General features: G+C 48.5%; 2 protein-coding genes across 2 annotated transcripts; both read left to right on the plus strand.

Moving 5' to 3' along the window:
* Positions 1-10,101: 10,101 nt before the first annotated feature.
* LOC112873286 (heavy metal-associated isoprenylated plant protein 2-like) lies at positions 10,102-10,716 on the plus strand. Its single transcript, XM_025936280.1, has 3 exons — positions 10,102-10,119; positions 10,210-10,288; positions 10,400-10,716. The coding sequence occupies exons 1-3, from the start codon at positions 10,102-10,104 to the stop codon at positions 10,714-10,716; spliced, it is 414 nt and encodes a 137-aa protein (XP_025792065.1).
* A 3,491-nt stretch (positions 10,717-14,207) lies between these two features.
* LOC112873287 lies at positions 14,208-15,235 on the plus strand. The gene is made up of 2 exons (XM_025936281.1): positions 14,208-14,621; positions 14,696-15,235. The coding sequence occupies exons 1-2, from the start codon at positions 14,208-14,210 to the stop codon at positions 15,233-15,235; spliced, it is 954 nt and encodes a 317-aa protein (XP_025792066.1).

Here is a 15,235-nt window from a genome sequence, read left to right on the forward strand (position 1 = left end):
CCTCGACCTCAGCGTAGCAGCAACAATAATGCTCGCGGCAGTCAGGCTCCTGGCGGGAGGCAGCAGCCACCTCCAGGAGATAACCCGCGACAGGCCAATCATCGGCCTCCTCCAGAAGACCTGCGTCATCATATCAATGAAGGCCGCGATGCGCGGTCCGTGATCGATTGCAGGCGAAAAGTGTGCGAAGAAGTCGAGACGGAAGGTACTGATTGCAGCGACCGTTTCCCAGCTTTCTCCGCACGATTCAGCAGCTACAAGTATCTTGAGGGCTTCAAGTTGATCGGCATCACCAAGTATCATGGTAAGCAAGCTCCTCAGCAATGGCTACGTTGCTACTCCACCGCTATTGAGGTAGCAGGGGGCTCCAACATCACCAAGGTCGTCTACTTCCCGATGGCTTTGGACCCCGCGCCGCTCATGTGGTTGGAGAGTCTTAGCAACAACTCAATGGACTCCTTGGGGCGGCTCAAGGAGGTCTTCATCGACAACTTCCAGGGGACAATCACTCGTGCAGGTACTCGTCACGATCTTGCTCAGTGTAAACAGGAACGTAATGAGCTCCTACGATCCTACACACGTCGTTTCTTTGATGTCCACGCCACCATCGCGAATATCTCGGAGGAGTACATCATCGACTGCTTCTACAACGGCATCTACAGAGACTTTGGGCGGAACAAGCCGCAAACTGTTGCGGGGCTGCGTTACATGATGCACGACTGTCCGAACAGGAGGAGAAGATGCGGGAGCGGTTCCCGAGGTGCCAAGATAGCAATTTGAGGCGTCCTCATGATAACCGCAACGACAAAAACCAGCGGGATTATTCGGGTCCACCCCGAAAGCGCAAGCCAGATGATCTCATCGCGGCTGTGGATCGTCCCTCGTGAGGCAAGAAGTCGACGACGCAGGAGGAGTTCGAGAAGCTTCTATAGAAGAAATGCTCATGGCATCCAGGTACCAATCATGCGGCAATTGATTGTTACCACCTCCGGAGAACTTTCAGCAATTCCGGCAGTGGCAAGAAGGACAAGAAGCCCATGGACAAAGAACCCGAAGAAGACGACCAAGGGGACCAAGGGCGCAACCCGAAGTTTCAGGATGCTTCGAAGATCGTCAACGTCATTTTCGGGGGGGGGGGGGGATGGAGACTTCGGTTCCAGGCGGGAACAAAAACTGCTTCTTCGATAGATCATGTCCGTCAAGCCGGCTGCACCATGACCACTCCGCTGGTCGAAGGTATCCATCTCATTCTCCCGCGATGATCAGTGGACAAGCTTTTCGGAGCCCGGGAAGTTGCCCCTGGTTCTGGACCCGGTGGTGGCAGAAGTCAGACTCACCAAGATGCTCATCGACGGTGGGAGTGGTCTCAACCTCATCTTCGCCAGCACTCTGAGGAAAATGGGTCTGGACTTCACAGACACGCTGGCTCCAAGCAAATCTCCCTTCTACGGCATTGTCCCAGGTAATGCGGCGCACCCACTTAACATGATGGTTCTTCCAGTCACTTTCGGCACGAGGGAGAACTACCGCACCGAATTCATTAAATTTGAAGTTGGTAACTTCGAATCTTCTTATCATGCTATACTGGGTCGTCCGGTACTTGCCAAATTTATGGCAGTGCCGCATTACGTTTATTTGCTTCTCAAGATGCCAGGATAAAGTGGAGTGCTCACCCTCTGAGGCGACTTGAAGAAGTCGTATGATTGCAACCAGGAGGCGATCCAGTATGCCTCGACTACGCGTATGCTAGATGTTTCAGGGGAAGTACTCGCGGCCGCGCAGCAGCTCTCCAAAGCCGGGCTGGAGATCCCTTCGAGAAAGGCCAGTAAGTCGAGCATCCAGTCGACTGATGACGTGGCCCTCAAGTCAATTCAGCTCCAGGAGGGTGACTCATCCAAGACCACCGTCATCGGCGCGGGCTTAGGTGAGAAATAGGAACTCGTGCGCGTCAGTTTCCTTCGGGCCAACCGACACATATTCGCGTGGAAATCAGCGGACATGCTAGGGATGCCCAGGGAGCTGATCGAGCATAGTCTGAATGTACACCCACAAGTCATGCCCAAAAAGCAGCGCCTGCGAAGGTTTGCTCACGACAAGTATGAGGCAATTAAACGGGAAATCGCTAAACTTCTCGCGGCTGGATTCATTAAAGAAGTAATCCATTCAGAGTGGGTAGCTAACCCCGTCCTTGTAAAGAAAAAGAATAATGAATGAAAAATGTGTATTGACTACACCGATCTCAACAAGCATTTCCCAAAAGATCACTTCGGGCTACCGCGCATCGGTCAAGTCGTCAACTCGACGGCGGGTTGTGTACTCCTTTGTTCCTTGATTGTTATTCAGGATATCACCAGATTGCTCTTAAGGAGGAGGATCAAATCAAGACCGCGTTGATCACCCCGTATGGGACATATGCAACCTATCAGCGCGCGATCCAGATGTGTTTTGCGAATCAGCTGCATCAGAACGTTGAAGCCTACGTGGATAATGTGGTCGTCAAGATCAGGAATCCCAACGGCCTGATTGCAGACTTGGAAGAGACGTTCAGCAGCCTACGCAGATTTCGGTGGAAGCTCAACCCAACTAAATGCGTCTTCGGAGTACCATCAGGGAAATTGCTCGAGTTCATCATCAGCAACCAGGGAATTGAAGCCAACCCTGTGAAGATTTCGGCTATCACTGATATGGAGGTTCCGGCCACATCAAAGATGTGCAGAAGCTAACAGGCTGTATGGCAGCCCTGAATAGGTTCATCTCCCGGCTTGGGGAGAGAGGACTACCCTTCTTTAAGCTCCTGAAGCGCCAAGACAAGTAACAACGGACGGAGGAGGCCGAGCAAGCCTTAGAAGACCTGAAGCATCACCTTCAGTCACCTCCGGTCCTTACAGCACCATTGCTAGGAGAAATCTACTACTCTACATTGCGGCAACAACTCATGTTGTCAGCAGTGCTATTGTAGTCGAGCGAGGCGAAGAAGGCCATGCATTTGGAGTGCAGAGGCTTGTATATTTCGTCAGCGAGGTACTCTCCGATTCCAAGGTACGATATCCAGCAGTCTAGAAACTTTTATATGCAATTTTGATTTCATCCAGAAAATTGCGCCACTACTTCGACGAGTACAAGATCACTTTTATTACGGATTTTTCGGTGGCGGATATTCTCCATAATCAAGATGCCACGGGGCATATATCAAAGTGGGCAGTGGGACTGGGGGCTTTGTCTATCGACTTCAAACCACGCACTGCAATCAAGTCTCAAGCTCTAGTTGATTTTATGGCTGAGTTGAGAGAGAATCAAATCCCGACCCCAGCCGACAAGCTAGAGCATTGGACCATGTACTTGGTGGCTATTGACAAGTTTACCAAGTGTTGGTGGCTTCACCCATGTGTTAGTGGCTATTGACAAGTTTACCAAGTGGATTGAGTACAAGCCGATAGCCAAACTCACACCAGATCGAGTTGTTGATTTCATTTTCGATATCTTGCATCGCTTCGTTTTCCCGAATACTATCATCACGAACTTGGGATCAAACTTCACGGCCAACCAGTTCTGTGAGTTCTGTGAAAATGCATGCATCGAGATCAAATATGTCTCTGTTGCACACCCAAGGGCCAATGGTCAAGTCGAGAAGATGAATGGCATGATAATTGATGGCATCAAGAAAATACTCTATGATGAAAACAACAAGAAAGGAGGCAAGTCGATACACGAATTACCGCATGTCGTCTGGGGCTCCGGACTCAGCCGTCCAAAGCCACAGGACAAACCCCTTTCTTCCTCGTGTACGGTTCTGAAGCTATCTTGCTGGCCGACATCATGTGGAAATCCCCAAGGGTTGAAATGTACAATGAAGGTGCGGCAGACGAGGCAAGGCAGTTAGAGCTCGATTCTATCGAAGAAGCTCGCTGCACAGCTCTTGTTCACTCAGCCTGATATCTCCAGGGGATCCGGCGATATCACGACCGCAACATGAGGGAACGGTTGTTCAACATAGGTGATCTGGTCCTACGCCGCATCCAAGATGAGTCCGGCTTACACAAGCTCAACTCAAGGTGGGAAGGTCCTTTCATCGTCAAGCAGGTTAACAGACCGGGGTCGTATCAACTACAATACCCCGAGGGCTAAGATGTCCCGAATTCTTGGAACATTCAGAACCTGCGCAAGTTCTACCCATGAGGAAGCGTGCGGGGATAGCATTTCTCAGGGCGCCTAGATGGCCTTTTCCTTCCGAATCAATTTGGAGGCTTTGTGTCACAAAATTCGGAATGTAAATGCTTCTGTTAACAGACGGAGGCTCCGGCCACATTCATGTTTTATAAATCAATTTCTTGCCATGAGTTGTGATGGAGGCTACGGCCACCTTCATTTTTTATCGACTTCGTGTTATAAAGTTTTGACGGAGGCCTCGACTACGTGCATGCTTTATATGAATCGACTTCCGCCGTGACCTTTGATGGTCGCTCGCGATGACGATCGTATTTTTCCCAACAAATTCGACCCGTTCGATTCGTCTATACCTAACTTGTTGGATGGGCTCGCAGGAGGAGCTATTTCGACTACACTCAGAGTTGTTGCACCCGGGGTAGCCTTATTTTTTGCCATAAGCATGGCAGTCACGCGATGATGCTTGCGCTCTCTCCCAACAAATTCGATCCGTTCGATTGGTTTTTACCTAACTTGTTGGATGCGCTCACATGAGGAGCGATCTCGACTACACCCAAAGTCGCTGCACTCGGAGTAGTTTCATTTTCTGCCATAAGCACGGCAGTCTTGCGACGATGCTCGCGTTCTTTCCTAACTAGTTAGACTCGCTCGATCGGGCTATATCTAACTCGTTGGTTGAGTTCCTACTCGGAACTACTACGACTACTTTTAGGGTCGCTGCACCCGGGGCAGTGTCTACTACTTAGCCTTTTAAGTCTGAATGTCAATTCGGCTACGGCACATACAAGTAGAGGCATCAGATAAAAATATATACAAGGAAATCGAGTACTTGTTTTTACATTCTAATCCTGCAGTACACCTTTTACTATTTGTTCTGCTACAGGTTGGGCTTCTCGGAGGTACTCATTAAATTGATCTTCAGTACACTCCGCCACCACCCCCTGTGCGAACATTTCTAGTTGAGCTTCTGGCCAAAAAGATTTTACAAAGGCGAGGGTGTGGCCGACACACGCGACTGGGGCTTCTGTGAGGAACTTGACGACCTTCTGTGGCACCCCGAGAAGTCGCTCCAGCAAGGGCCGCTCGCCTACTTCACCTTCTTTTGGTGGATCCACCATGTCCACCAGCTTCTTGGCGGCTTCTCTGAGGTCCTCCAACTCCTTTTGCCGCCGCTCCTTCTCCTCGCCCAGCGTCTTGATTTGCCGAAGGCAGTCGGCGAACTGTTCTTCAGTGTCGGCGACTACCTTCTACAGCCTCTCGACGTCATCTGTACGGCAATACAGCATATTCCTCACGTCAGTAAGCAGCTCTTCTTTATATGTTACGATTTTCCTAAGCTCTGCGGTGAAGGTATTTTCAGAATACATGATAAACTGTTAAGTGGAAGTACTCGAGGGAAACAAGGGCTTACCTTGGTACGCCTTCTTCTGTTCCTTGAGCTGCTCCTCGAGATTGCGCAGATCGTTCTTAAGAAGCCATGTCTCTCGAGTCTGTTCCTACTTCAGCATGTCAAGCTCTCTCTAAAGATAGCAGTTCTTCGTCTTCTCGTCGGATATGCGTTTTTTCATGGCAGCAAGCTCCTGGTTACCACTCACAACTGTTTTCAATTTCTCAGACTACTTCTGAGAGTGCGTGATCACGTTCTGTATAAAGGAGAAGATTATGATAAGCAACTCGACAACGTATACAAGCAGAAGAGCGATCATGTCATACCATGGCAAAATCGTACAACTCCTTGTAGACCTTCTTGAAGGTCTTTATATTGTTGGCCGTCAGCATTGGATCATCCACCAGATCGGTGGTGATGACGTTCTCGTACCCAGGCCCAGCCATCAGTAGGTCGCCAGGACCCCTTGAGGTCCCTGCGGCTTCTTCAGAAGGCGGCTGCTGGGCACCTGCAAGTTAAGATGCACTCAGTACATATTGCCTCGGGCCAAGCAGCTAGACGTGGGCGGCCAGACACTTACATGTGCCATCTGCAGGAGTGGCACCAGGAGCCTCGACTTGTTCCCCACGAGCAGCGTCGTGTCTGCCTCGGGGGCTGGCTCCTGGGGCGCGGGCTCGTCCAAGGCCGATGGCTCGGGGGCTGGAGTAGCTGCGGCCGGCTTTGGCTTGTGCTTCAGGTGCTCGCATACCTAATGAAGCATAGTTAGATCTATCATTACAAATCGAAAAGGGCAGACTGTTCATTACGTAAAAGATGTGTACTTACAGTGAAGATCTCTTCATGACAACCTTTTTCACCTGTATGACCCATGGTGTCTCAGCCTCGGTACTTGTTGCTGGCGGCGGGGCGACACCAGCTGGCGGCGTGGTGCCCGCCTCGGCAATGGTAACCGATCCTGCCGCCGAAGCTGCTGGATCCGTTTCCATTTCTTGGTGCCCGGGCCTGGGTGGAGAAGCGGGAGGACTGTAAGTGGAAAAGGTCAGCATCCAACAACATTGATGTATGACAACAGGGCAGCATGTTCATACCTGGAGGACTCGACTTCTTGCGCTTTTCGTTTGCGCACAACTCGGCAATCCTACGGGACCGAAGGTAGGGTGTCGATCAACTCCACGGCTAGTCCGGGGGAGTCGCCCCTTGTCGCCTCCCCCTCAGTTTCCCTTTCCAGGGGGCTTCAGCCTTCGGTGGACTCGCTGCCGGGCAGTGCCTTGGCTACTCGAGCCCTCTTGGCTTCGGCTGCGGCACTGGGGAGGAAGTGGTCCGACCGAGGGATGTCGGGTTGCGGTGGGTATCTCCGGTACAACTCTGTGTGTCCCTACAGAAGGTCTTCAGTTAGCAGTGGCAGAACAGAGTTTGTTTTCAACATAAAGTAGTCGAATGCTTACCGGTTTTGGAGGATTTTGTGACGAAAACCGCTGCGGGACGTCGGGGACCGCGTCCACATCCAGTAGCACCCACCTGACCCGGGTGAGTGCAGCTTCGTCCGTCAGCTCCTCTGCGCACATGCGACACGGATCTTCAGCGCCCTTGTACTCGAATCCAAGAATATGGCATTGCTGAATTACCTGGACTCGGCGCTTGAAGAAGGAGAACATCACGGATGCGCCGGTCACTCCCATCTCTTTATGAGCCGCTATGATGTCTAGCAACTCTTCGACTTGACCCATGTCCCCCCTGGGAAGTTCGGTATTCCACTCCGGCCTTACAACAGGTGGTCTATTTGATTTTTCTGGGAGTTGGGGGGCATGATTTTTGATATAAAACCAATGATTTTTTCACCCGGATATATTGGAGGGGAATTTGTACGAGAGGTACTTGTCGCCGGCTTGTTGTCTAAGTTGGATGTCGGTGCTCCCTACAACAGATGGATTTTTTGATGTGGGTTGTGGTTTCACCCAGAAGAGGAAGCGGAAAAGATCCCAGTGGGGTTCGATTCCTAGGAAGGCTTCGCAGAAATGGATGAAGATTGAGATATGGCAAATGGAATTTGGGTTGAGATGATGGAGATCAAGCCCGTAGTACTAAAGAAGACCCCGGAAAAAGGAGCAAGAGGGGAGGGTCAAACCCCGTTCAGCAAAATGGTAAAATGTGACGATTTAGTCCATATTTTCCATGGGGAAAGGTTCGTGGAATGAGGGGCGCCAATTGATAAGATTCTTGTCTTGGAGCAACCCCTCAGAAACAAGCTTATTGAGGTCGTTGAGGGAGCATTTACTGTGTGTCCACTCCCCAGACGGCGGCTGCGCCTCCTTCTTCCCATCCTTCTCCGATCTTTTGGGCGCCATCTCTGGATCCGCTCGCCACGAGTTGCTCGGGGGCTGCGGGGAGAGGGGCGGGGAGATTTGGGTGGATTGGGATTTCTTCAAGAGGATGAAAGCGGAGTGCGGCTCTATTTGGGGGATTTTGGTGGTTTTTGGCAAATTGCAGATTGGAAGCGCAGTTTTTACTCGGTGTTACCGAGAGGTTAAATAACCAGCGGTCGGGGATAATTTTACTATTTTGAAGTTGAAGAGTCGTTTCAGTGAGTATTCGGAATTTGAGGGGTCATTTGATGGAATGTTTAGATAAAATATTTGATTAATCATTTTTTTCAAGGTTAATTATCCCGAAAAAAGGGGGGTTTCGAATTCCAGATCTAATTTCCATCATTTGTACCATCACATCAGTTATTTACCATGTGGATATTTTTACACTGCATGCCATGACTTTTGGATCCTTATTTCCAAACCTGAGAGATTTGGATTCAAGGCTCGGGGGTTGCGGGGTACGTGGCATCGACTATTTATTTTTTCGAATCTATTTGAAAAGGTAAGTAAGGAGGATTCAAGTTTAATGCGACCCTCAACCTGATTCTCCGATTCAACCTAAGGCTCGGGGGCTACTCCATATGGAGTGCGATTTTTCAATCGCACACCATTTCAAAGAAATAATTCGGGGCATAAGCATCTCATAGTTTCGATGCAGCCAAGAAAATAGTCGAAGAAGAACTTCAAGACGAAGTTTCGAAAGAAGCCGAAGACTACTTTAAAAATACTCAAGAAGCCTGCAGTACTCAGCTACGAAGAGCTCGGGGGCTTGTCAGACCCGGAGCCACGGGACTGTGTACATAACGTAGTTTAAACAAGCTTAAGAGATAAAGTCCGTCTTATCTCTTATTTACCTCATTTATCTCTTATTTATCTCGTATAAATAGGAGATAAAGCTAGTTGGTACGGGAGGAATCTACTCGAGTTGTATTCGGTTACGATTCCTTATCTGGTATTGGGCTAGAATTCTTGTAATCCTGACCTCCCGGATATATAAGGGGGAGCGGGGACCCATTCACAACATCAACACCCAAGGGAATACAAACCACCATACAGGATGTAGGGTATTACGCGTCTCGCGGCCCAAACCTGTCTAAGATCTTGTGTTCCTTGCACCTTCGAGTTTCTGATCTCGGCGTCTCCTCACCTAAACTTACCACCTCGGGTATATCCCTCAGTGGGCAGCTGGTAAAACACCGACAGGAGGATCCAAACACCAGAACTAAACTAGCTGGGAGAATTTTTAGCTGGCTAAAGTTTGAATTTAAAATTTTAGCTAGCTAAATTTTAGTTGGATGGGTCCAAACAGACTTATTTTAAGCAAAAGGCCAGCAAAACATAAACCGTTATTCCAAAATTAACAGACAGAAAGCATTTTTACCTTGATATCTTGAAATGTGAAAGTTGAAACAGTCTATACTTTTCGCAATGGTAAAAAAAAGAAGAAGAGAACAATATGCTGATAGCGTACTCAACGGTCTTACAAACTACACTGTTGAAACAGATATTTGAAAATAACAAATTATTAATAAGAAATGGGCGCAGAGTTCTTCAAGGAGAGGGTACATGGCAATGTAGATATATTCATATAGTATGTCCTAATCTTTTTTTTCTATATGGCTATACTTGCATTCTTTTTGTTTCAGGAATTTTTCAATGAACCGTAGCATATTACTCCAAACATTAGTTCGCTCGGGAATATTTATCTACTGCTAGTACGAGAACAGAATTGTTTCTGACCCTGAAACTCACGTGTTCAAACAAGCTGTGAAGGAACAAACAGAATGCCATCAGAAGCGGCAGCATTATTTATCTGTGATTTGTAAACGTGCAATAAGAATTTAAATAACAAAGGTTCATTTGATTTCTCCTAGTCATCCAATCAAGCTGCAGAATGCATCTCCTGGCTCCCGCGGAGTTAACACGTCGTTGACCTTTGCGCAATCATGCGGTGGCCTGCAACCAGACGAGAGGATCATATCGGAGGGAAATCATTCTGCAAAAATCCGCCATTCTGAGTAGTAGCTCCTAATTAACTGTTCTATAACCCAGCTGTCATCACGCGCCATTGCGGAGCTCAACTTATCAAACAAGAACTAACAAGTCTCCGTCTTTCTCTTCTTCATTCCTCCGTCGTTGGCGTCCCGGGGACGTGATCGGTCGACTCCTCGCTCCTCCGTCGCTATGCCCGACGACTCCAAGGTTTGTATTGATCAGCTATTCCTCGACCGGTTCTCTCAACCATTGCATCAGATGAAACAAGAATGATCCATGCGGCTCTTCTGATCGCAGAAGATTGTGCTCAAGGTGGAGATCGCCGGCGACGAGTGCAAGGCCAGCCGCGCCATGAGCACCGTCGCCAAGTTCTGTGGTATGTGCGAGCCATGTTCATGTATCGTCTACGCACAATGCGCGACCAGTGCTCCGTTGGCTGCGTCGTGTTACCCGTGTGTAATCTGATGGTGTGGGCGGCGCGCGGCAGGGGTGAAGTCGATGGCGGTGGACGGCGAGAAGGGGACGCTGACGGTGGTGGGCGCGGTGGACGTGGTACGCGCGGCCAAGGCGCTGCGCAAGGCCGGCTTCGAGGCGCGCGTCCTCAGCGTCGGCCCGGAGAAGAAGCCCGACGAGGCCACCGCCAAGAAGCCGGCCGACGACGAGGCCAAGAAGCCGCCGCCGTGCTGCGCGGGCTGCGGCGCCTGCTGCCCACCAGCTTCGGTCCCGGTGGCGGTGGCCCCCTTCCCTGGCGCCGTCGTGTGCTACGAGGAGCGCCACCCGGGCAACGGCTGCGCCATCCTCTGATGGTGATCTCAGGCTACGGATTGGAGGCGTAGCTTATTCGGCCGGGTAATTGCAATGCTACTCCTCAACTCGTTGTGCAGTGCAGCGTGCAGGGCAGGGCCCTCGTGCATTTTCAATTTTGACAGTTCCGTTCAGTCTTCAAAGATCAAATGGCAAAGTGAATCTGTGCATGATTGTATCCGTTTCAGCTCCGTTTTAAAATGTAAATCGTTTTAACTTTTGTAGGTGAATCTATACATCTATTGTATCTACATACATTGCAAATATTATGAACATGTAAGAGTCAAAACGAACTACATTTCGGAACGGAACGGAGGGAGTACCTAATAACTCGTTTGTTGAACTTTTTTGTCTTTCGCATTCGAAAGAAATCAAAAGGATTCATTTCGCAGTCCACGCTGAGTTCATCTATTCAACTTAGGAAACATCCGTCCATCTTAGGGTTGCGAATTTGTTGCAGAAACGCTGATGATTGATCGACAGACGAGTTTAGTTCCGTTAACAAGTTGTCCAACAAAAAACGCGGCGAATTAGATTAATCGACGGCCAATTGTCAACGACGAATCTGGGAGTCCATTAACAAAAGCACCACGACAAGCGGCCAATCAGGCTGCGTGATCCCCAAGAAGAAACTAGGGCGTGTTTGGTTGGCTGCATGCAGCTCAACCAGCCCCGTCGGATGCAGGCTCCGCGTGTTTGGTTTCCTGGTCCACCCCCTCGGCCAGGCTGCGCGGATGCAAAAGGCCCCTCTCGGCCAGGCTCCAGAGATACGCCCAAATCGAGCTTCTCCCGGGAGCCAGGCTCCGCTTGTGCAGGCGACGGCCGCCGGGCGCGCGCGCGCGCGCTCCCGTCGTTCTCCCGCCAATGGCTAGGGTTACCGCTCCTTTCCCGCCAAGCTCGCGTGGGTATATATCCCTACCGCGTCCTCGTTCCCGCCGCGCTCGCCATTCTCCGACGGAGGTTAGGGTTCCGGTCCTCTCTCCCTTCCCGTCCTCCACTCTCTCTTTGTCGAGTCCCATCCTCCACTCTCACGAAGAACTCTCTCTTTTGTTCCTCGCAGGTAGCTAGATCTGGGCACCCCCTTCCTACGAGGCAAGATCTCCATTTCCCCTTTCGATTTGAGTATTTTCCTTCGATTTGTAACTTATTTCTTTTGTGCACTTGCAGATCTGCCCCTCCCTTCCGTTCTGGTCTGTTGGTGGCCTGGATCTTGGCTGATTCCACTGCGGTTGCGGCGGTATTCACCCCCCCCCCCCTCCCTTCCCCTCTCTGATTTGTGATACAATACTTGTCTGAGCAAAATACTAATGCCTGTGATGTACATGCATGTTTTTCTGAGCAAAATACCCTTGCCTGTGATGATGTTTGTTTGTATGAGCAAAAATACCCATGCCTGTGATGATATTTGTTTGTATGAGCAAAAATACCCATGCCTGTGATGATATTTATTTTTATGCCTGTGTTATTTGTTTTTATGAGCAAAAATACCCAAGTCTTCCCTTCCTGAGTCGTTGTTATTTGTTTGTATAGATGGCTTTTGAAGAGCAGAGACGCATTCTTATTGTTCAAGCTGTTGCTCTTATCACTGCTATGTATGCATTCATGTTAAGTAGAATTAGGATGGTCCAACATTCACGTCCCAGCATTACTTATGCCCCAATGAGTGTTATGGATGAAGAGAGGCAAAGAAACCTGAACCTAATTTACAATTGTAATGATGTTGAGTGTGTAAACATGCTTCGTATGAGAAGACTCCCTTTTTTTCGTCTGTGCGAGTTGCTTAGGCATAGAAACCTGCTTAGAGATAGCATACATAGCAGTGTGGAAGAGCAAGTTGCCATGTTTCTTCATGTGGTTGGCCATAACCAACGTTTTAGAGTTATTCACCAAACCTGGAGGAGGTCTGTTGAGACTGTAAGTAGATATTTTAAAGAGGTGTTGTATGCCATTGGGGAGCTGAGGCAAGAGATGATTAGGCCTCCATCCAGTGAGACACCCCTTAAGATAAGAAACAGCCACAGATGGTACCCATATTTCAAGGTACTAATAATTCCATTTGATGTACTAGTTCCTAATTTAACTTAATTTGTAACAAATAATTTGGCCATTGATCTTTAGGATTGTGTGGGAGCAATAGATGGAACCCATATTCATGCTAGAGTCCCAAGAAAGATGCAAGCTGCTTTCCGGGGCAGGAAGCACTACCCTACTCAGAATGTGCTCGCTGCAATTGACTTTGATTTGAAATTTACCTATGTATTGGCTGGTTGGGAGGGGTCAGCCCATGATGCTACCATACTAGCTGATGCCATAGAGAGACATGATGGATTAGTTGTCCCAGAAGGTAACTATATACAAATTGGTCAAATATATTGAAAATGCAAGGTAGATCCAATAGACCTAATACATGTTTACAATTTTGATAGGAAAATTCTATCTAGTTGATGCTGGATACGCATGTCGCCCTGGTTTTCTACCTCCCTACAGGGGCACTAGATATCACCTAAATGAGTATGGTGGTAGAAATTATCCAACCAATGCAAGGGAGTTATTCAATCTGAGGCACTCTAGTCTGAGAGTAACCATCGAGAGGGGCTTTGGGGGTTTCAAAAATCGGTTTCGTATAATTGACAACAAACCGTTTCATCCATACAAGACACAAGTGAAGTTGGTGCTTGCATGTTGCATTTTACATAACTGGATACTTGGGCATGGTGTAGATGAGGTTATCCCTGCTGAGTCTACATGGGTGCCCAACAATAACTCAACCAATGGCCATGGAGTTCACATGGACGACAATTCTGCCTGGGCTGCACTTAGAGATGAATGGGCCAATCAAATGTGGGCAAATAGGGGCATGTCTCATATTTAGATTCTGATTCTATTGCTGTATCAGTACTTTGTTTGATTCTGATCATGTACTAGTAATATTGTACTCTCTTATTGTTGTATCAGTACTTGGCTATTACTTTCTATTAATCTGAGGCACTTGGGTATTTTTGCAATGATGCTATTACTTTCTGTTAATCTAAGGCACTTGGGTATTTTTGCAATGATGCTATTACTTTCTGTTAATCTGAGGCACTTGGGTATTTTTGCAATGATGCTATTACTTTCTGTTAATCTGAGGCACTTGGGTATTTTTGCAATGATGCTATTACTTTCTGTTAATCTGAGGCACTTGGGCATTCAGCTGTGATGATATTTATGCTATTAATCTGAGGCAATTGGGCATTCAACTGTGATGATATTAGTGCTATTTTTCTGAGGCAATTGGGCATTCAGCTGTGATGATATTAGTGTTATTTTCCTGAGGCAATTGGGCATTCAGCTGTGATGATGTTAGTGCTATTTTTCTGAGGCAATTGGGCATTCAGCTGTGATGATATTAGTGCTATTTTTCTGAGGCAATTGGGCATTCAGCTGTGATGATATTAGTGCTATTTTTCTGATTTTGGTTGGAACATTATCCTTAGGATATGGAACACGAAATGCCTGCTGCTTTTGCCCAGGCTGGTAGCCAGATAGCTGCGGCTGTTGACGCCATCGGCCATGATGGTGTCCAGCCTGCTGCTGCTGCTGTTGCCGCTGGGCAGCCAGGGAGGCAAGCCATGAGGTGGACCTCTGTCATGTCCTCATTTGTGCTTCGCCGCTTCTGCCTTCTCATCTCCACTGGTGTTAGGACTGATAAAGGTTTTAAGGAGGTCCACTTAAACCAAGTTGCCAGGGAACTTAAAGAGTTTAGTGGCAACGAGGTCACTGGACAGCAAGTGTACAATCACTTGCGCAAATGGAGGCAGAGGTGGACGAGGGTGTCAAAGCTTAGAGACCTTAGTGGGTCCTTGTGGGATGAGGATAACTTCATGATAACTTTAGAAGAGGAGCACTACAACGGGCATGTCAAGGTATATAGGATTAATGCAGTTCAGTTAGATAATACTTTTTCACACTCTCTTATCCAACTAATGCATAATCTTAGGCACACCCCAAGGATGCTGACCTGCTTAACAAGCCAATTGAGAATTACCAGTACATGGAAGTTATCTTCGGCACTGGGTGTGCCACTGGCAAATTTGCCATGGGCTCTAGTGAGGCTTTGGGCTCCCCCTCTGATTTTGCTGAGAGCTCTCTAAAGCATCTAGAAGATGATATTGGCAAGCTGTTTGAAGAGGTGGGGAAAAAACAGGAAGGAGGTGGGGGTGGCAGTGGTAGTGGTTCTTCGGCTGGCAATAAGAGGAAGAGATCCTCTTTAAGTGATGAGGACATCACTATCATGACTAGCATGGCTGCTGCTGTTAACAATGTAGCTGATGCTATTCGTGAGACCAAGGCGCAAGATGAGCATCCTGACCTATACGAGGCTGTCATGTTCATGCCCGGCTTTAGCGAGGAGGCCCTGATTGTGGCCTATTCTCACCTTCTGGATAACAGGGCTCAGGGGGGTGCTTTTGTCAAGATGAATGAGTCACATCGTGTGCTGTGGCTGAAAACTTTCTTGGCCAAGCACTACTCTCTGTAG

Source organism: Panicum hallii, chromosome 9 (genome assembly GCF_002211085.1).
Source record: "Panicum hallii strain FIL2 chromosome 9, PHallii_v3.1, whole genome shotgun sequence".
NCBI lineage: Eukaryota > Viridiplantae > Streptophyta > Magnoliopsida > Poales > Poaceae > Panicum > Panicum hallii.

What these genes read in the sequence shown, in the direction of transcription:
- LOC112873286 (XM_025936280.1), top strand. An exon ending in CACCGTCGCCAAGTTCTGTG is followed by an intron (nt 10,289 to 10,399) that starts GTATGTGCGAGC and finishes GGCGCGCGGCAG; the next exon opens with GGGTGAAGTCGATGGCGGTG.
- LOC112873287 (XM_025936281.1), top strand. Translation starts at nt 14,208, where the DNA reads ATGCCTGCTGCTTTTGCCCAGGCTGGTAGCCAGATAGCTGCGGCTGTT. An exon ending in ACTACAACGGGCATGTCAAG is followed by an intron (nt 14,622 to 14,695) that starts GTATATAGGATT and finishes GCATAATCTTAG; the next exon opens with GCACACCCCAAGGATGCTGA.